The 23,358-nt window shown below is 40.2% G+C and overlaps 1 protein-coding gene across 1 annotated transcript in view; it reads right to left on the bottom strand.

Annotated features, from left to right (window-relative positions):
* FBN1 (fibrillin 1) overlaps positions 1-23,358 on the bottom strand; it is a 155,834-nt gene that overhangs the window by 124,020 nt on the left and 8,456 nt on the right. The window contains exons 2-5 of the mRNA XM_068410939.1: positions 16,669-16,751; positions 15,658-15,756; positions 8,596-8,691; positions 6,911-7,006 (exon numbers count right to left, since the gene is read on the bottom strand). Coding sequence (XP_068267040.1) covers positions 6,911-7,006; positions 8,596-8,691; positions 15,658-15,756; positions 16,669-16,751 — 374 coding nt within the window. The remainder of the gene's footprint in view (positions 1-6,910; positions 7,007-8,595; positions 8,692-15,657; positions 15,757-16,668; positions 16,752-23,358) is intronic.

Below are 23,358 nucleotides of genomic sequence, written 5' to 3' on the forward strand. Positions count from 1 at the left end.
AGAGAGCAAGAACAGCTTGAAGACACTCATTCTGAAGCCCTCAAATGCAACACCATGCTGCAATGACAACAAAAATCAATAAAAGCTGACTCAATCTTTTCACACACAAAAAAATCTGACTTTTGTGATACAACACATTGAACAGATTCTTCCCAGTTCTCCCTGGAGCTCCACACAGCACAGATCTGGCAGTGCAGGCCATTCTGGGAAGTCGTATCTTTCAACTGCCTGCACTGTGTATATAAAAGTCATATCTGTATTAATGTAATGTCCCATAATCAAACAAACATAGACATCTCTCTGTGTATATAACTTCAACAAAACCTCTTGATGAAAGCACAGGCCTCCGCTCTTCATTTCTTAAGACACTACAAGGCAAATCCCAAGTACCACGCATGAGCAAAGCCAGCACCAGGTTCAGCCCCTATCTGCAATGAAAGCAGAACTGAACTTCTTGCATAGCAAACACGTGCTGCAGGCTGCCAGCACACCTGGAGGTAGGCGTCAGGTTCAACAACAAAGCTGTCTGTGGTACCAGGAGAATGATCTCAGTGATTCTCATGTGAGTTCCTTCAATGTCCTACATGCAAGAATAAAATCTTACAGATTAGAACAACGCAGCTATTTCACTCAAATGTTTGTAATATAATTTATACCAAAATACGGGCTCCTCAATTTGTGATTAAATTCGTATGCATCTCCACTGCTACAACTAAAATAAAATCAAAACAAAACAAAGTCCAAGTAATACCTTACTGCACATCTAAAGGTCAGTGCCCTTAGCAGCCAATCAAGAAGGCATGGAAATACAGAAAGGGCTGCCAAATAGTCAAATGAAAACTTTGGATTTGGATTTGTTTGACTGAAATCAAAATTCAATTTGGAACAAAATGTAAATGTTCAGCTTCATGTACAAAAGCTGGAGCCCTCACATCTCACAAGAGACCTAAGCCCATATGTACTGAATCATTTATAGATCTTGATTAAGTTTTAAGCATGTATCTGAAGAAACATTTTAAAACTTGCTATGTGATATTTTGAGATGCAAAAAGCATAAAGCAAGCGACATAGTACTGGTTATAGGGTGTATTTGCAAGGAGCAGAACAATGGATAAAAGCCTTTACATACACAAGATCCTAAAAATGCTTTTTGGCATTAAATAACAGACTGAGCTTAGCACTGAGTTCTGACCCAGAGATCTATTGACTATATTGCTGAGTATTATAAATCATTTTAAATCACACATAAGTTCTTCTGCAGAGGCTGACTTCTCCACCATTAAGCTGCAGCTTCAATTTTAAAAATTAAAAAACTCCTCATCCATTTATCTCAACCTCTTTTATAGAAAAGATAATTCAAGACACTGATACTGAATTTTTGTTTTAAAACTGAAAGATATCAAGGGTAGCAACATGTATTAAAATTATTTTAAGAGAGTAAAACTTCACTCTGTGACTAAATATATTTATCTTCAGCCTGAAGCCATTTTTCGTAATTTTTCAGGGGGAAAATGGTGTGCAAGAATCCTTATTTCAGGCCTTCAAGCTTAGCCATCCTTTAGTTTGCTGCTATAATACTGTACATGCATTCATGTTACAGGGCTGCACAAACTGCATGTCTGTGTCAACAGATGTGTTTCTTGGAAGACAGCTACAGAAATCAAGTTTATTCAAATGTTTGCCAGCTACCATATGCTGCAATACTACTTTAAATGCAACATAAGGCTTTGGGAACATACTTTTACTGCTATCTACACTTTGTTATTTACTTTCCATTTAGACTAAATACCAGAGACGGGGCACACTAAGGGGTGCAGTGTCGTCTTTGTGAAAACATTCTACCCGTTGTAATATTTAGAAAGAAAAAAATATACACAGCACTACATGACTCTCAACCACTTTCAACGGCTGCACTTTCATAGAGAGGCTCTGGGAAAGATATTTTTACATATGGCATTAATTCTGGGAACTTTTAATAATGGCCAAATATAATTAAAAATTATGCAAAAATTCCTGCCACGAAGAGAGCAGTACAGAAATGACTCCGTTTGAAGAAAAAGCAATCATTTGCTCATATTCTGAGTCCAGAAAAAAAAACAAAACACACGTGGTACTTTTTTAATATTTGAACTACATCAGGCCCAATTCTGCTCCTTTGCGAAGCGAGTTGCAAAACTCCAAAATGTAGCAGGATTGAGCCCCTGATGTTGTCACAAGCATTCAAATAAACAAACAGGGCTGTAACACATTCTAAGCTTCCACTGTGTTCCTCTAAATGGATCCAGACAGAAAAAGAAAAGCGTGTTTCATTGCATTTTTGCAATACAAGTATAACAACAATGTACAATTTTATACTATATAGAAGTCACCCTCTAAAAGTATAATCATCCAAATGTCCAAAGAGAGACAGATTCAGAGTCAAGAAAGCTTTTATGCATAAGTTTGAAGGGCACAGTTCTACCAAATCTGATAGGGATGACTGATCTCTCTGAGCTTCTAACATCACTTTTTCCTCTGGACTTTCATAAAGTGCATGACATAGGGATGTTTTCACATGACCCAAACGTGGGCATCTCACATAGCCAGCTAAATCCCGTAGGCTCTTTCACAGACAATAAAAAGAGCTGTCGATGTTCTGAATCATCCTCAGGGGAACATAAACTAAGTCTCTGCTCTCAATCTCTTCAGCAACTCCAAAAGAAACTGTAGAATCTGTAACTCACTCAAGTTATTCAGCATTAAGTCGAATGGCATAAAGACGGCATCCAGCTTTTAACTAGTAGAAGAAATTTTGCTCTGCTTGCATCTTCATTTTCTGTTACCTGTGATTTCTTTTCATTAGCAATATGACTAAATGATATGCTAAAAGCTGAGTACACCTCTCAGATCTGAACTGACTCCGAAAGCTTGGGCCAAAATCCAGCAAGGCCCTTAAGCACTTGTGTAATTTTAAGTATATTGACATCTCAGGTTTTAATCTAAATGCATGTCAAAGCCCATCACTGGATCGCAGCCAGAGAACTCAGCACTTTCAAGAAAGAATCCTCAAATTTTAACTGAGTCAATATCCATGAAATATTTTCTTTTCTGGACTATGTATTTTAAATGTGTCTTAAATTGCAATAGGAAGCATTTCCAACTCTACTACAGTTTTACTGTTTAGCTTATGTCAAGTTCACCTTTTCGATGAACATTATCCCACAGAAAAGCCAGGTTTGTTGTACTTACGATACACCTGCATATACTTGACAGCACGCCCAGGAGGCTTCCCCCGCTCTGGAAAGGTGCCAAACACCATATGCAACAGCTTAGGAGCTCATGATACATGTGTACCACTTTTGACTATGCTACAGTTATCAGTCCAGCTCCAATGAAGCGTATCTCACCAGTAACATGGTACACACTCCTAGAACATGAAGAGGAACTCTATCGATAATAACAAATCTAAAAATTCCTTTTGCTCATGTTTATAGCATTTTATACCATCATTAACACTTCTAAGAAACACAAAAAGCAATTTGTGTGCCAAAACTGTTCAAGGCCAGCTGCTACCCTCTCAAAGAATGACTGAATAAATACATAAAAATACTCAAGTCACAAATTTGATGGAGTTTGCTGCACTGTGAAAGCAGCAGGTCTTTCACCTGATAAAGTCCTTTCATTATACATGTATTTGAAGCTATTGACCTACACAGAAGTCTTGTAGATCTTCATTAACAACCATATGGTCAGCATTTACTGAGGTAACACAAATCAGGCTAATCTGTATTACAAATATGGACCAAATGTATGGAAAAACTACTTAAACAGTAGATACAGAACTACACAACTTGACTCTGGATGTAAGAAACCGGCTCTAACTTTGCTACAACCACCTACAACACTTTAATTGTTTTCCATATCAGATTATTGAAACAGCCCCCATGAATTTGGTTGACTCAACACTGTTTAATTCAAGACAGTTCTAAGCTACAACATATGCAGTAAAGGTTGGAATATTCTTTGGTCTGTGACATCCGTGCCACAAACACTCTGTGACTGTTACTATTAGTTGATGCCTGTAGAGAAAAGCACTGCGTGATACGCAGCAGTAAATTACTTACATCACTGTTAGCTTGTGGCATAGTATAACCTAGACGTCAAACCACAGCCAAACAGATGGAGAATGCGCGTGCCACAAAACTGTATCACTTCACATTACATTTATATCCAGAAATGGTGTTTTCAAAACAATCTGCCTCTCCTGCTTCCCCCAGAAATTAGATAGTTTAAGAGACTATTTCTCTTGAGTAATTTCCTCCCCCCCCCCGCCCCGCCATCCATAGAGATGCTTTGGTTTTGTTTTGTTCCCCCTCCCCCCCTTTTTTTCTTTCTAATAAAGACACAGTTTTACTCTACAAGGCATGAATCTTGTCAATTTACTGGATAACATCCATCCACATATACATCAGAAGCCCACCAGGGAGTGTCAGAAATCCACATAACTTTCCAAAGCTAGATTCAAAATATGGACCTCTTACTTAGCTGCACAGATGTGTAAAATCATATGCAGCCAGAACAACTCCCTAATGACCACACATGGTGCATGTGCTGAACAATGCAAGTTTATTCTGACTAAGACCAAAATTAGCTTATACTTGAAAAGTTATCTTCAGAAAAAGTTTTTCTGATGGCATAATGTGATTCCGGGACCAAAAACCACCACACCCTTTTTAGAGGAGGGGAACATATTAGCTCAGCTAGGTAGAGAGGCTACAGGAAATCTCTATGAAAGAGGCCAAATTTCAGAGCTTTTCTAGGAAGATATGACTATCATTTGGCCTCAATACTGCAGTAAGCATTAGCCAGAAATACTACAGCTCATTAATGTCTATTTTCTCTTTTATTGATAACTATAGAATCAAACACATGTTCTAAGTAAAAACTGCCTATGGATAAGGCATATAAGTTACAGATTTCCACGTCAGTCGTGCTCAGTAACATGCATGGGATTTCACGACGGCATGATTTGGCTCTAATGGCTCTGTGTCACCAGTTTCTCACTCCACCCGACACAAGGCAGGAGCCCTGAGGGACACGACTGAAGCTGTTAGCAGGCTTCAGCCTTGAAACCTGCACTAATGAGTTGGAGTCAAACTGGTCCCAGATCAGGCAACATAAAAGCAGCATGGAACAATCTTCTGAACGTGCACTTTACACCTCCTCACCAGACTGAAGGCTCAAACCCTTCACTCAAGGAGAACAAGCAGTCGTTGCTTGAAATTCAAAGCCTTTGCAGTAATATTCAGTTCATTCTTTACCTATAAAGCCTTTATTCTCTTTAAATTTAGGATTTTTAACCTAATTTTCCATTCCTCTTACTCCTCTCCAGCAGTGAGATCCCAAGATTCAGAACACAGCTACTTTTCAATCTTCAGAAAAATTTCACCATCAATTTGAACTACTTGTACAACATGTGAGTGGACAACTGGCAAGACATCACACAGTGCCAACACAGCAATTTTATCTGCTGTATGGAGTGCAGGGAATACCTGCTTCATCCTACCATCTGCTCTAGCACAGAACAAAAAGCTTTGGTCCCCTAAAATTTGTTGTTCTGCATCACCCACCTATGGTGCCCATATGAAAAAGCCAACCATCACTCCAGATGCAGCACCGACAGTGGTCATCATCTGACACACTCATTTCATGTTCTAAGCACATTCCCTACACGCAAGCCCAAAATCAGGTTATTGATGTCTATTCTGTCCCAGGTTCACAGATACCTAATGCAACCTATTGTATCAGTAGTATGTATGAATTTCCAACTAAACAGATCGATCGATAGCTCTAGGAAATGAAAATGTTTCATTTTTAATATTACAAAATTCAACAGAAGGATTTATACCTTAAACATTGTTTCACTATATATCTCTCAAATGAACCATTAAACTGGTTTAATAATTCTGAAAAATATCCATATAGCAGATAAGACAGTTGGTATAGCTGTGTTTTCATCTGGAAACAGCTGTGATTATCACTATGGATACGCAAATAAAAAGCTAAAATTGATAACAATAAATCTGTACAAAAGGGAAAGAAGAATTGAATAAACTCTGCCAAAATAAAACATGCCAAAGACGGAGGCAAGATGCTGCTTATCATTGGTAAGCAAATGCATCAGAGATACAAAGAGGTTTTCTGATGACTTAGAAACTGAATTGAAGTTTGAGTAAAAACACTTATCAATATTTTTTATTTGCCACCTCTTTCACTGGAGTGTTTTCACAGCAAAAAAGTAAATTAAAGAAAGGCCTTAATCAGTTGCATGTGTGTTTCATCCTGGCTTCTATCCTTATAAAGCTCACATATTGCTAAAAATGCTACTTAAAATTTATTTTCAGTCTTGAGACTAACAAAACCAAATCAATTCAACTATAGATTAGAATAGGTAATGGCTCACCAACCCTACCGTTAAGAGTAAATAAATGAGGATTTTTGCCCTGGGAAAATAAATGACACTTGGTAAACCTACTGTGAACTGAAGAACAAACCCATTATAAAATCATACCGATCAATACTTGTCATATATAAAAATCACAAAAGAAGATGAGATTGAATGTTTGTTTTTAAATCAATGCTAAAGTTTTCTTTCTCATTAAAAATGCCATTTAGGAAAGTTGTTACCATTTTAATTTGCATTATTCCATAACTAGTATCTCCACAATTTTATTAGACTGGAGTTTTCCTTTCAGTAAAGCTTCCTTACATCGCATTCTACAAGAACGTTCATTTTATTTTACCTTATTCATAGACAGCAATAAAATATTACCATTTAAATATTTTATTTCATATTACTATATAAGTATTTTTAAGTTACTATTAAGCAAGTTGGAACATCAATTTTTTTCCACTGTTTTAGGGCACATACCTCTTTCACACTGGGGTCCCGTAAAGCCATATGTGCAAGCACATCGGTTTGGAGCCACGCATCTCCCTCCATTTAGACATCCATTTTCACAGACAGCTGCATCAGAGGGAAGGCAAAAGTAATCTTTACTGAGCTATCTCCAGAAAGACATGAAGGTATGTGCTTGACCAGCTCAGGTAAACTGGTAAAAATGGTACCCATAACAGGACAGGATACTTTATTTTCCAGAATCTACTTACAATCTTTTCCTATTTCCTGGCCTCGTTAGCATCATGAATTCATCTTTCCAAGGGAGCATAATATAAACACAGCAACAATCACAGCTTTTCTGACCTCTCAAAGCCTTTCTCTTTGGGATGGCTAGACAATTCCATAACTGGAAAATAACATCTCTTTCAAACTTTCAACAAAGAAACACTGAAATAGTAGAGATTGCACATAAAAAGTGCAGAAGAAAATTTCATCTCTAAATCCTCACAATTTTTCCCTATTCAGAAGCAAATTTTGAAAAGTATTCTACCATAATAGAAAAACAATCCAGTATTAAAAGGCTGTTTGCTGATGTTAAATAATTTGTTTTATCAACTCAGATAGCAAAATGTAATTAATATCTATTTTGACTAAGTTAGTCCAAGATATTCTTCCCCTGTATGATGCTGTCACTAGATTCAGAAGCCAGTTTTCCTCAAAATAAACTCCAAAAGCAGTTGCTCTCAAAAATAATCAGAAAATAAAACATTCACATGAAAAACAGGCTTTTAAATACAATTTGATGCTCATTGAGTAATGTTATTCTTTGTTTTGTTTCACATTCACTTCAGTAGAAAGAAGGTTTCATTTATCCTCTTTTATCCACTTGATATTTCACTGAGAAGGCAGAAATACAATTCTTAATCCTTTCACCATGTGATCCTCTTCCAGATTATTAGGGTAAATTCCTGGTCCCACTGAGGTTTATGTAAAGTGTGCCATTGATTTTGACAGAGCACAAAAGGTTTTCATTAAATGCGCTAAACACATTTTCACTGTCAGACCAATAGTTCACTAGATAGCAACGTGACAGTCTTGGTTAAAAGCAGTGTCTACATCCTTATTTGAGTTTCTTCACAGCATTCCAGCCAAGAAGAGCAAGAGACCACCAGAGTCAGTTTGGGAGAGATTTCAAGCAGCAAATCCAGGAATGCTCTTGGCTCAGAATTGATTGAGGAAATCAAAAATATGTCAATCAACTCTAATAAGAAAACATCAAAATGAGCAAAATTCCTAAAGCATACTAGCTAATTCTGAAGCAAACCTCTGAAATGAAAACAACACTTTGTATTAAAAAGCTTAATTTTGTCTAGAAGATGAAAACTGAATCCCATGTAAATTCTAAATGTATGGCCTTTTGCTCTAGTGAGTGGAAAGCCCTGGAGGTCAATGGGAATTATGGTAGTGTGAGAACTACAGGATCAAGTTATGTCCAATTATTATGAATTCACATGATGTTTATTTTAATAGTCCTCATCAGAAAGAATTCACTCAGAATTCATTACAAAGTCATCTGTTTTCCTGTAAAATTCCACTGTACCTGATCAAAAACAAGCTCAACATCAGCTGAAATTTAGTGCTAAAGGATGCCCAATCCACACAACTGAGAATTACTTAACTGTACACAGTATCTACATCAATAGAAGTGTACTTACGCTGCCCACAGTGCCTTCCTGTATATCCCTTCTGACAGAGGCAATGGTCGTCACTGCAGCTACCTCCATTCATGCACCGGATGTTACAGTGTTGTACTTGAAAGGAAAAAAGATTTTCCTCAGTTAAATCAAACCAGTCAGAAACACTTAACTGTCTGCTAAGGGATTTTTTTTTTTTAGGGATTGATTCTATGAACTAGAAACCAGTATTAGAAACCAAGGATGCATATTTTAGGACAGATAATTAAAATGGCAGTACAGAAAACAATACTGGTTTACGGTTCCTAAGGAATATAGGAAATGGTGCAAGAATATGATACCACCCTTATTCACCGAAGTCAAAGGCATTTCATACGAGCATAAATGCACAGAATTTGTCTCCTAGTTTCCAATGATGAGAAAAGGCCATCAATAAGGGAAAAGTACTAAACTTCTGGCAGACACCACCAAGAAGAAAGAGAGTCTTATCATCTGGGCAATGGGGGAGGGAAGTATTAAAGGGAAGCATATAAGGAAGCTCCTGAAGACAGCTCGGTTTTGCCAACACATGCAATACCAGAAGCTGACCTGCCCAGGTAGGACTTCTTGCATGAAAAGAAAAAATAACAGAGCAATTTCTTTCTGTATGCCATCTGTGGGCTCGCCCCACCTCCAGGTAAAGCTGCTGCCGGCTGCTGTGCTTAGGGGTTGCGGAGCTCACAGACAGCATTTCCCCAGAGCCAACAACCTTTCCCTGCAAGAAGTGGGAGCAGCAGCATGCCCTTCTCAGCCGCAGTCTCGCCATTTACAACAATTAACATGCAGCTTAAGTCCCATGCCAGTAAAGCATAAAAGTCTGTGCTGCATTTTTCTAGTAATGGCAAATATATTTTTTAACTAGAGGTCAGGAACCACTTAAAGTATGTCAGGCTCTTCATCAGGCATAGAGAAGCGGGCAGGCCTCCCGACAAAGTGAAGTCCTCCTTACAGGTCCTGCTGCCTGACACAGCTGTGAACTGGGGCAGGCACTCCAGTAAGCAGCTGGGAAATAGTTTCCCCTCTTAACAGGAACCACATGAAAGGCACCTCCCCAGATAGGATTATGGTCAGATCAGCATTTCAGTAGATTGTGGTGGAGCACTGGATACCTACACTACACTGTCTGAAATGCTCAGGACTGAAAAATAGAAATCGCATGTCCCGCCAGAGCCTACTGCTAACAGGTGCCATGCCAACCACTGAATTTTTCCTGTTGCACAAAGCCCTTAGGCATCATTTGGCTTTTTACAGTTCAGAAGTATGTGAATGGAATTTTATTTTTATTTTCAAGTAGAAATAATAATTTTAACTGTATTGCCTTCTATAGCAATATGAATCCACAGAACAGAAGTTAAACATGCAATTGGAGAAAGGATTTAAAGCAATCTAGCATTTAAAACACTGGTACTCTTAATTCATCACCTATGAAAGTAAAAACTGTATCTTACATTTCTTATGTGTCTAACAGTTATGATACATCTTCGTTCTACTTTGGATGTACTTCAGTATTTCAGGCAACAAAAATGTACCAACATTCCTCAACAAAAAGTAAAATTGCCTGCAAATACAGAGTGAATAGCTAGTGAAGATTTTTGGACAATGTCCTAAGTAGGTCAGAAAAAGGTGTATAGTTACTTTAAAATGTGTAGTTCAACTTAGCTTTATACAATCTTAGAAAAACAGAGGGGATTACAAAAAGCATAGGAAATGATATCATCTGTCAAGCAGGGAAGGAACTTAAAAACCACAAACTGATTTCAATTAGAGCAAGCTAAGCCAAGAGCTAATTTCCATTCCCACATGAAGACCAAAGCCATTTAAACAGTTTGAACTACATTCGAGATAAAAAGGCTAACAGTAGCTTATATTATGATTTTCATATTATTTATTCAAGTAAAAGTAAAGTATATTTCCCCATTTTGGGATAAGGAGTGGTTTTACGCATAACACACACACACAAAGTTTCCATAATTTGTCTTACTGCTTCTTAAAGGAACTTTTCCGAGGTAAAATATTTCTTCCTCCTTTTTAAACTAAAATCATTATGGGAGACTGCTGGGACACCCAGTCATCTTTATTAAAATAAGCCATTCAAATCATTGAGCTTTCTCCATTATTACCATGCAAGAAAATCAGTGACATACAGTCAGTAAATTAATTATTTTTCTGCCCTCTTTTGAGGGAATGTTGAAAATAGTATTTCCAAAATCACACAGACTGTTCTGAAATATTACCCTTCCAGAAGTTTATAGAAACACATGCGAAGGCTGTCTGGAGCTCAGATTATGATTTTAAGATTGCATTTTTGAAAAGTAGCATATTAATGCAGGTCCAGACTCTCTTTTCTCTGCTATATCAACAATTCCATTAATGTCAGTGGAGATATTCCAGTAAATGAAATAACCTGTTCCAAGGTATTACACTGACAGAGTCTCAATGAAAAAGCACAGGAATTACCATAAGGTCGGTAAATTAATGCATATAGCTTTGCCTTAACTCGGCATGCACAGGAAATGTTAACAACATTAATACATTATTCCTTTTAATCAATTATTGTTCTCCTTTTGGGTCCAATTTGTAAACAGTCTGCACTGGAAATTTCTGAAGTCAAAACAGGAATAACTGCAGGAAAATAGCCTTATAAACCTGCAAAAGAGCCACCGAGACCAAACGCATCCACACATGCTCTGTGTGTGGGCAATGTTTGTGTTGTTTATCAAAGTGAAACAACAAGCTGCACAATTAAGCATAACAGTTCCTGACTTTCTTAATAAATTCTCAGCAAAACCGAGTAAAGACTTCATCACACCAAGAGCACCGTCACACCACAACTGCTCACGAACCGTTCAGGAGCTCACCGAGCAGCCGAAAGGTGACACACACGCCATCTACTCTGCGATCCCAAACTAAAAAAACTGAGGTGTGAGGGTCTGCGATCCTCAGGTGGGAAAGCCAGCAGAGCCGCTCGCCCAGCACCTCAGGCCGTGGGCGCTCTGCCAGGCCGGCCGGCGGGCACTGGGAGGAGAGGCCGCCGCTCCTCTCTCTGTGCCACTGCCGAGGAAACGCTCCCAACCCCGGCCATGCATGACGCAGGGCTTTGCCTGCCAGGAGCTGTAAACAAGGAATGACGGTCTGATCGCATCCCAGATGCTCAGCGTGCTTTCTCTGTCGAGTGACTGACTCAGGAGAGACATGGCAGCTAGCGCTGGGACGGGACACGGGCCTGCAGCCCTGCATGGGGTGCTGAGAAAACCCACAGTAGCCTTGAAAACTCTGGAAACGTTTAAAATTCAAGACCTTTTACCACCTCTGACAGCAGCAGAATATAAGGGCAGGGGCTGAGCTCCAAGTTTTACTGCCGTTGAACAGACATCTCCGACACCACTCTGGGGAGCGTGATCCCCGAGGAGCGGGATCCCAAGGGCCCAGGCTCTGGCCTCTCCCCCTCCCCCAGCATGCAGCCTCTGACTCACTCAGTCCTCGGTGGGTGCCTCTGAAGCTGCTGGCAGGGGGAGTGGGGCAGGCCCCATTTTGCACTCAGGCAGTGTAACCAGCCTGCCTGGGGGTGCGGACACTCGTCCCCGCCAGCTGCCACTCCCAGCACCCACCACAGCTCTCGCTGCCTCTGCCACGGCTCCTTTCCTTCAGAGAGGGCTCCATCAGCAAATGCCTTCCTCGTTTAGGCCAGCCCAAGCCATCCTGACTGAAACAGGCTGCAAAGCAAAACCAGTGGCTGAGCTCAGAGACACACCTAACCCATAACTCTGGGGGCAGCGGGGGGTGCCTGATGCTGAACGAGAGACCCTCCTCCTCACTCACCCCCTGCTCCCACGGGGCAGAGCAGTAACTCCAACAACATGGCAGGGTCGTAGGATATGTCTGCAGCACAAACAGGGGCAGAGCTGCAGCATGAACAGACAAGGCCAAAGCAGCCATGGCCCGGGTGGTTTGGGAAGTAGCAGCGGAGCAGCCACCACAGAGCCGGTGCAGCACAGGGTGTAGGACATCTCCCCACACATGCACCTGCAATGTCAGAGCCACCCACACATCAGAACTTGGCGGGGGATGCCTCCACAAGTGGCAATCTTATCTCCAAGTCTACTGTAAGCATACCCAAAAATTCATTAATTACACAGAAATAACCACTACTCAGTCAGCAAGTTCATTGATGTCACAAAAATCCCTGCTGAGAAAACCACCAGTTGATCGTTTCAACCATGAATCAGATTCCTAAAGCTGACTCGTAACCAGAAAAGTCCCAACAACTGACCTGCGTAAGAATCAAACTTGAAGGCTTTGTTTTGCTTTCCAATCCGCATTAATTATTTGATACCTGCGGACAACCAGTCTGTAAGAGCCACCGTGAATTCAGTTTCTGCCTATGGTTGTACACGCTATAAAACCTGTGCCCACTACTGATTCCTTAAGTACTAAAGACACACATAGCTTAAAATATCCAAAAGATGACTCAGACTCATCTCGTGTATCATAAGCCATACATTTAATCCTGAGAAATCATGGTATTTTCACTCATATTTTTTATTTGTATTTTGAATGTGACAAACTCGTATCATCTACTTTTGATTTTTTATATTATTTTAATAAGAGTTTTTTCTCATTTGTTAAAATGTATAATTAAAATGAGGTTTCATGAATGCATATTCTGTCAAAACATTTAACTGTTACCAATGGGAGTTGATAGTAACCCTTTGATGTCAAACAGTATTTTTTATGTTTACTTTGTTTCCTAATAGCAGATCCAAGTCATTGTGGTCTATTTTGCAAATTCGTATTCATGGATTTTTCTCTACAGTGCCAACACAGCAAATGACTTACAGAAAGTGCATGTTCTGTAAGTCCTAATGAGGTGCTGGGTCATAAACATTATTACATAGGAAGACACAGAGGCAGTAGAGTCTTTTCTCTCTCCAACAACTCAAGACACTTTTGCTTTTAGAATCAATTTTAATGAATAAAGGTGATGTGACCACATACACAAAATGTATCTTAAATTACTGCACTGATTAAACAAGCTATAAACAATATCATTTTTAAGCCAACTGTTAAGCCTATTTGTAAAGTGTTAATACTTATACCGTATACAGAAAAGCAACATTTAAAAGCAGGCAAACCTATGTAGCAACGTAAGGAAAATAATGCCAGCACTGATTAAAGCTTATGATTAGTAGAATAGTCATACCTAGGAGAAGTAATTGTCAACAACCAAAATAGCTATGTCATGTAGTCTTTAGAAGCTGCTTGATTAAAAACTGTAGTAAAGTCTATCTGCACCCAGTTATCTGCGCAACTCCAATGAAGGCTAGAACGATGGAGACCAATGGTAGAATATTTCAGAAAAAGAACTACAAGAACTGTAACTTTAGTCATACTCTGTTTTTCTTTTAAGTCTTGACTCATAAAATACTTCAGTGTGGCCTAAGAAAAAAATGAGGTAATACTAAGGCCCACTCGTTCCTGCCTTTTACAAAGGTGCCAAAACATGTAACAGATGTAGGAATATATCTCGCCTTCTGTATCCTGAATGGGACTTGGGAGAAGGTCATACTTTCCTTTACTGGCTTACAGGATTAAGGCGTATGCACCTGGTAAAACAGTAGCTTCAAACTGAGGCAGAAATGCAACAACACACACATTTGTGCAGCATTTTGCACCCTTCCTCCTTCCAGTACTCTCTGGGAGCTCCAAGGCTCCATACCCTCCTCATGCTGGCCTCTCCCTAACAGACATCACAGGAGCCTGAGAATGGGGCTGAACTACGAAGAACAATATTTACCATTTTAGTACATGCCATTCCATTACATTCCACAGTTGTTATTGTTTTTCCACTGTTATTGCATGAAAAGGATGCTAAAGCCACAAGCTGAAGTGGTCAGTTATGTGGGAAAAAACTCTTATCAACTAGGAAAGCAAAAAAGTGGTAAGGTAAAAATACAGGGGCAAAGCAGACCACACACTGAGTCTGAAAAGATATTCAGAATTAAAAGGATGACAATTTTTGCATAATATTACAGACCTCAGCTGAGTGCATCCCCCACTGACTTCAGTTAATACGTTGTTCAGATAGTTACGGGCATTTGTGGGAACGTTTCCCCCAAAATTCTTCCCAGAAATGTCACATTTTATACAAAAATCAAAATCTATATTCTAAGAGTCAAGCATCATACTCAAATGAGAATACAGTGGAGATTAACAGCTGGCATCTCAGATATGAACTGAGATACTATCCCAAGCAAAATCCTAACCTCACATCAGATACTCTACCCATGATTAGCCATTGAGCTATATGGTTCATTGAATGAATTTAATTTTACTTATTTTTTTCTGGATCTAAGGAACTTTCCTTGAAAACCTAAAATCTAAACATTTCTAGGAAAAGTCATCTCTCTGAAAAGTTTCATTTCCAAAGCATCTATTTTTTTTTCTGATGAAAAGCTGTTCCACTTAAAAACCTTGACCAGTTCTGGACCTCTAGCACCTACAGAAGTATCGCCTGAATAAGGTCAGCAGCACTAGGTTCAGAGATATGTACTGAGCCTGGCAGGGAAATGCTATAATACTTGTAGGCCTATGTATGTAAAATACAGCACAGTGTCTGGCTTAATAACCCCCAGAATGAGAGCAGAATTACAAAGCAAATCAAATTCAGACAATTGTCAACAGTCATCTCTCTATCGTTACAACTTTTGTGCTATGTATGTGTGCACGTCTAGTGTTGAATAGAGACAAGGCATTTTCCAGAAAGCAAGGAAGACTGGAATTAGTGTTAAAAACTGGCAAATGAACATAGCTTCCAATAAAACTAATTTGGTTTTAATTTGGCAAAAAAGAGTGTACCCAATAGCTAGTCTCTGAGTCATTCTTCAGTTTCATCACAGGAGGCTACACTTTCTTTCCTGTGGTAAAAGTACATCTGGTGACTCAGAGGTTATTTGTCTTAAATATTGACCACTGAACTACCTTGCATACCTTAGTAGCTTCACAGACTCAAAAAAGCAGTATCAAAGACAGAGAAAAAATACTTACTTGATTTTGAACCACAGGAGGGGGCTATCTGACCATTTGGGCATGTGCACATGTTTGGTCTAGAGCAAAATCCATCCCCACAGGAATGTCTGCAGATTGCTATAAAGAAAACATAAATGCCTTTAAAATATGCTTCAAAAACCCAAACACATAAAAAACACCTGATAGAAAATACACATTCAGCACCATAACATAAATACCTACAAACTCGTTAAATTGCACACAACAGATTCCAAAACAGTTCCTCCTGTTCATCTGCATCTCTATAAGGGACAGCCTAAACGTAGATCTTCACATCTCTTATGAAAAGGTCTGGGAACATGCCACACTAGATATAGGGAGATTTCCTGGAAAAGTGAAGCTGTGGTCCATCTTACCAGACTACTCTTGGAGGAAGGATGGCCCTGAGGCAGCATTACAATGCTCCCTTTATTTCTGCACCAGACACACACAAGCGTAATAATTCCCATCTGACGGCATGTTGCCTCAGTATCTCTGGAGAGGGTCTTATTAGCCTCAGGCGAAGTGCCTTTAACAATTCTTTCTGGTACATTGTAGCATGACACATGAATATGCATACAGCACTATGATGTATCTATGTATATATTTATATCCCTACACATATATTTCAGGGATATGGTCCAAACAAGCAGAGCAAATGTACTTGCTGGCCTGATGCTGTTGCCTCCTTCCATTTACTTAAATAGATTAACATATTCCACAGCTACTCGCTCCTGAGAGTCCACACACCCCTTGGATCCCTTTACCACAGACTTACAGAACATGTGGATGAGATTAATCCTTTGTTAAATACTGGTATCACATCACTGTATTGTAGCCCACAAAACTTTGTATATTAGCTTAATATATTTAAAATGGTAAAGAAATGATGTACAGCTGCTGTTGAAACCATACAGAAACATATTTTAGTTCTGGTACACAATTAAAAATACCCTGACATAGAGGGACAATGATAAACCTCAGTCATAACACATAACTGGATTAACTTACGGACTATGCATTGGTTTCCACCAGGTAAAGTTTTCCATCCAGGGCAACAGTAAGCATTGTAACGTGATCCACACACATTTGGTCTGGAAAAAAGGGATGAATTCTTATTTTTACTCAGAAATATGTCTTAAAAGTAGAGGCATAAAAACGGAAAAAGTAAATCACTGCAATATACGTTTCAATAATTACATCTAGAAGTGTTGTATGTTTTTAGCAGAACTGTGTGCCTTGAGTTGTTGGGTTTTTTAGGAAACATACACTTTTACAAAATGAAGATTACATTAGAAACAAAATCAAATCAGTAACATCTGAACAACAGGAACAAAATGGGCAAAACTTGTCTCATACCACTCCATATCTGGAAAACTAGCATTCAGAGGTTTTTGAGCAAAACTCCCATTTAAGTACAAACTGAGAGATCATACTCATCATCATTAGTCAACACAGAGGAAATCTAGTGCCCTTTGAATGATAATTTTTAAGCGTCATGTTGCTTTCCCCTCTTTACTCTAAATCTCTATTACTGTTCCCTGTCTTGTCCATGAGCAAAACTATGTATGTACGTATGAGTGAAACATGCCAACCATGACATTAGCCAAATAAATGAGCCAAGATATGTAAATGCTTCATTAGCAAAAATTTCTTACTATCAAAAAAATCAAGGATGTGGGTGCATGTAGAGAGACAGGGTCCTATGCAAGGACTACGAAGGGCCTACTGCACTTCTTAAATGAGGGATCCATAGGACTTTTTCTTTCCAACCCATTCCTCTCATCTGTATTTACTCTTTCAAATAACTATATCAGTAGAGTTTACAATGCAAGCTGACAGGACAAGACACTATTCCTATCATGATTTTATTGGTAAAAATAGAAAAGCTGAAACGGTTCTATATAATAGATATAAAAGATAATAAATCTTTTTTTCAATCTAACTTGTCCTATTTATTTAATGCATCTATCCATGCAAATAAAGCTAGTAAGAATAGCTTAAAAAATGGGAAAACGTGCCTCCTTTTGTTTTATGTTTAATAATCTTGAAAGAGGAAAATTTTACAACCTCTATTAATACTGTGAGCAATTACTCAATAGATCAATGCAACTAAAGCTAGCTATAAACGAGTAGTTCCTAGAAACTGCTTTATTAAAATACTATATACAGATTAGGACGGATTTGAAGTGTTTATTGTTTTAGGGAGGGTTTTCTATTATTATTTTGTCCTTGGTATTTCAGAAAGTTCTTCATCCCTAGTATTGCAATGTCTAAGTAAACAACAGTTACCTCATATGGTGAGGCAACTTAAGACAAACAATCTCTCTATATACAAACATTTATCTATGCACATTTTCTAACTAACAAGACTTTTATACTGTATTTATTTAGGGAACTGCATTGTTAATGCAATTTCAAGTATTCTGATTACACCAACTTCGGTGACACCTCGTCTTCTCATTAAGTACTTAGCCAGAAATTACGTAAGTCAAAGCAAACACTACCATTACCTTCCACTGGTGCTGGATAATTATGAAGTGGTAACTGAGGTGAATGTGAGCAACACAATTGGACTTGTTGCAGGGCCCTTTTCCCTTCCTGCAACTGGTGTTACAGACTCAAAGTCTTATTCATACAATTCCAACGTATTCAGTTTTAGTAATGTCAGCTACTTCCCCGCAGGGCTATAACCATGTAACTTTCCTAGAGTTCCCTGTTCATCAATGCCAAATGTTGCTCCACGATCATCTGCCAAGTAAGCCTGGCAAGCAGACAAGTGAGATTGCTTTTCACCTTCTCCAGTCAGAAGAAATAATAGAACTTATTAAGACAGACAGAATGAGTTTGTTGCTACCTGTTACAACCTACAGGCATAAACCACCTATTTCTAATCTTGGTTGGTAAGAATCTATAAACAGCTGACCATAAAGTGATGTTTAGGTACTCTGTCTAATTTCAGTCTCGGCAAGTACACAGCTTTGGGGACCATATGGTCCAAGTTAAGAGTCAGGAGCAGATTTTTGTGCCACAGGGAAACCCAATTTTAAAAATTTGTTTCCAAAATGGGGCTCTGGGAAACCTAGATGCGCCAGCAACCATGAAGTCAGAGACCCTGGGAGCTGTACACCCGAGGAGCTCCAACTCGGATGCAGTGCGCTTAGCCTTAAAAAAAAAAAAAAAAAAAAAAAAAAAAGTCATCAAACTGTACTTCCATGGAACAGTTCAAGCCTGACAAGTGCGTTTTCCAGTGGAACACTTTTTCGTCAGAAAGCTGCTGTCTAGCTTATAAAAGAAACCTATATTAAAGTCTGAACGCTACTTCTTTGAGAGGGAGGGAGTGTTCTTTACTTGTGCCTATTTGTAAAACGTCTTTAGAAAGAATTAATTTTGAAGGTTAAATTCATTGGTATTTAAAACATGATCAGACACTATAGCAATAAATCCCCATAAATAAATAAATAAAGTATTCAAGGGAATAACAATTTACCTCGTGTAAAATCATGGAAATCATCAAATTGTAAAGGCTCTATCATGGTACTTACTTTAAACAGTAACCCACTGTTGTGTTTAATAGAGCATATTTTCCTGCTGATATTATAGGCTATGAATACTAAAGAAGCATTTTATATTCTTATAAAACTGTTTTCCTGAACAGCACTACAAACAGAGTTCTGTTATAAAACCCCATTTGTGACGGTAAAATAAGCAAAAATGCACCTATTCAGCCCAAGCCACCTGTGGTGCCCATAGCACCCTCCTCTCACTCCAAAGCCCAGAGGAGGGAGAAAGCATCTCAGGAACAAAGCTGTTCCCATCACAATTTAAAAAAGACAAGCCTTTCACTTTATTAGAGTCACTTATGAACTTGTAAAGCCTAAAAGGATTTCTGCAGTGGTACAGTGCTGAGAGACAGTATGGCTGATGCCCAGAGTTTCACCAAAGATGCTCAAAATAAACAAGAAATTATGTCTTCAATTAATGATATGCAAGTACAAATTCGGTAGCAAAATGAGTTGAATAATTATCAAAAGACGTTAGTCATCAACTAGAAAAGTCTTAGAACAGCAGAGAGAGAAAAGTTTAGCTGGAAATTCTGGTAACTAACGCTTGAGAGTGATAGGTCTCGCTGATAGCATCTGCGTGCACCAAACAGCAGCATCAGCTCCTTCAATGTACACACGCGGTCCTGCTCCAGGTCAGCACTGTGCCACCGCCGAGCCATGGTGGCAGCACAGCCTCTGCCTGTCACGCATTCTCAAATCAACGCTCTCCTTTCTCCATGGGGCAACATTACATCGTCTCACAGAAAGGACCAACTGGGTCCATCCCCCCCTTGCTACTCCTGCCCTCAATGCCCCATCTCAGCAAGGATTAACAGCTGCCTGGCTCTCACGAATTGCACACGATGACCCAGCAACTGGGGGCAGATTTGCGCGGCAGGCACACAAACGTAAAACGATGGGAAGCAAATCACACTAAGCTTGGCGGTGCCTTCTTCTCTGATATAACCAGACAGCAAGGGTATGTGACAGCCAGAGAAGCAAGTGAGGTGTTCAAAAGCCCTGTGTGAAGCTGGCAGCGGGACCACCACCCGGCCCAGGAACGGCGGGTGCACCTCGAGCATTGTGGCTGTCCTCTCCAGGGCCCCAGCAGAGACACAGCCGGAGCCCCATGCTGCAGCCTGCCCAGGAGGGTGTGCGCGGTGTGCTGATTCCACATATCCCAGCTCTGCCCTGCCTGTGACCCCTCGAGGAAACTACAGCCCTCTCCCAAAGAAAGCACTGCCCATCTGCAGCTCCCACGGGAGGAAGACTTTCTGGCATTGCTGTGAGCAAGGCTTCAGGCAGAAATTTTGTCAGCAGCACTGCCATGCACCAGCCAACGCTGGCGTAACCCAGCCTGAATCAAACCCAAAGCGTGGGTCTCGAATAAATTGGATGGAGAGATCAGAGTGGGCATAAAGCAGTTGAGAGAGTAAGACACACAGCTGATCACCAGAAAACAGTACTATTCAATATATTCATTAATGACTTGGATGAGGGAATAGAGTGCACTGTCAGCAAGTTCGCTGATGACACCAAACTGGGAGGAGTGGCTGACACACCAGAAGGCTGTGCTGCCATTCAGAGAGACCTAGACAGGCTGGAGAGTTGGGCGGGGAGAAATTTAATGAACTATAACAAGGGCAAGTGTAGAGTCCTGCATCTGGGCAAGAACAACACCACATACCAGTATAAGTTGGGGACAGACCTGTTGGAGAGCAGCATAGGGGAAAGGGACCTGGGGGTCCTAGTGGACAACAGGATGACCATGAGCCAGCAGTGTGCCCTTGTGGCCAAGAAGGCCAATGGCATCCTGGGCTGTATGAGAAGGGGTGTGGTTAGTAGGTCAAGAGAGGTTCTCCTCCCCCTCTACTCTGCCCTGGTGAGGCCGCATCTGGAATATTGTGTCCAGTTCTGGGCCCCTCAGTTCAAGAAGGACAGGGAACTGCTAGAGAGAGTCCAGTGCAGAGCCACGAAGATGATTAAGGGGGTGGAACATCTCCCTTATGAGGAGAGGCTGAGGGAGCTGGGTCTCTTTAGCTTGGAGAAGAGGAGACTGAGGGGTGACCTCATTAATGTTTATAAATACGTAAAGGGCAAGTGTCATGAGGATGGAGCCAGGCTCTTCTCAATGACATCCACTGACAGGACAAGGGGCAACGGGTGCAAGCTGGAACACAGGAGGTTCCACATAAATATGAGGAAAAACTTCTATACAGTGAGGGTAACTGAACACTGGAACAGGCTGCCCAGAGAGATTGTGGAGTCTCCTTCTCTGGAGACATTCAAAACCCGCCTGGACGCGTTCCTGTGTGATATGATCTAGGTAATCCTGCTCCGGCAGGGGGTTGGACTAGATGATATTTCGAGGTCCCTTCCAATCCCTAACATTCTGTGATTCTGTCAAACAGCTGAGCTGAGATGCAGGGATACTGAAGGGTTTCTAATCGCTCCCTCAACTCACTTTTCCTCTCCCTAGGAAAACACACAGGGATTCTTCCTTGCAAGAAAATGTTTAACGAATTACTTGTATTAACTATTTGGCTGCAGCCGCTAGCATATGTTTAACATAATGTAGGGACCCAATTTTCTGGCAGAAGAGACACAATTTAAAGCAACATCATCAGCCAAGAGTTATTTTTAGAGAAGCCTTTGCCTATTTTTCTTCTTATGTGGGTAACACTGGTACCTGCTAAAACTGTACCCAGAATTATTTGCTGATCATTTCCATACAGAATTGGAGTTGTGCTTCCATGCTTGCACTGGGAGTTAAAAAGAATGACAAACTGCACCTGAAAAAATGGTAGGCTGGTCTAAAAATGTGTTTGTCCAAGTCTGAATATAACCAGCGTACTAAGAAATAGTAGTGAATGCTCCAGAATGTGAAGAGGAACAGCTTTTACTAGCCATTTTCCAGAGACACATAATCAGATCTATACCTTTTGCTGTAAAACAGCTTTATATACCTTCCTAAACTCCTCAGCATCTCAGAGTAAATGCTAAAAGCGCAGAGTGACCCAGCTCTGCTGACTTCACTGGAGCTTTACTCAGCTTTTCCACTGAATCAAGAATTTCCATTGTTAAAGATAAACGAAACCTGAGCAGACATGGCCATGAGCAACCCCATTTAAGTTCGCCCTGCTCTGAGCAGGTTGGCCCACAAGGCCTTCCAAAGTCCCTCCTCACCTAAATGACAGAAGCCAGGTACTTGATGCACAAAGTAGAGGTCGATACCAAAAACACCTCCCTTTGCTGCACTGATGCCTACCCCCTCCGCCAAGGAGCAGCAAGCAAAGCAGAACCACAAAGGGAAGGTCCGGTTCCCAATGGGACACAGCAGCTAACAGCTATGGCATGTGACGGGCAGCCTCCCCAAGCCACCCGCCACCCTGACACATACCACTCTGCATATGAGAGCCCAGCCAAGAAGCCTGGTTGTCCTTCGACCTCACCACTTCCAGTGAGCACACCCACAAACCAAGACACAGGTCTGCATTTAACATGCATAAGCCTCCTTTTTCCAGGTACCTCAAATACTTTAAACAGGGATTGCTTCTCTGCTGTTTAGCTAAATATTAGAAAATGGGATGTTTCTAGTCACTGTGCCCTTTTTCATCATTCAGTGAAGATTATTAAGAGGATTCTTGAAGCTATTTATTTCAATCGTATAAAAGGAAAATCTAGGAAACTACGCTAGACTCTGAGAGCAAACACAAAATTTAGCTTCTATTATCCTATAAAAGATGAGCATGCATTTTTAAGCAAAGTATGTTTTTTACATACAAAGGATTGCATCTGATGTACCCATTTTTACCATGCAATAAGTGAGCCTGGATGTCTGTGCCATGCAGAGAGCCTAATATGATAACTATTTCTCACTCTGACAGTAAGGATACCGCTGTCCCAGAATCCTGGCTCAGTTCAACTGAAAAAATAACATGTTGAGCAGCTCTACGGGTGTCTTTGGCTCTAGCCTATGTGCAAGTCAAGAGTTCAAAATGACATGTGAGTTTCCTGCAGCAACACTGAACACTTTGCTAACCCTAACTTCCATCACACTGTGACAACTAAATACAGCAATCCAACAACAGCATTTGACATTAAGTGAATTCTTCCACATTTGCTCTGAAAAATCTGACCGTGTCTTTTGCAGGGA

This window comes from Nyctibius grandis, chromosome 11 (assembly GCF_013368605.1).
Source record: "Nyctibius grandis isolate bNycGra1 chromosome 11, bNycGra1.pri, whole genome shotgun sequence".
In the NCBI taxonomy this organism is placed as follows: domain Eukaryota; kingdom Metazoa; phylum Chordata; class Aves; order Nyctibiiformes; family Nyctibiidae; genus Nyctibius; species Nyctibius grandis.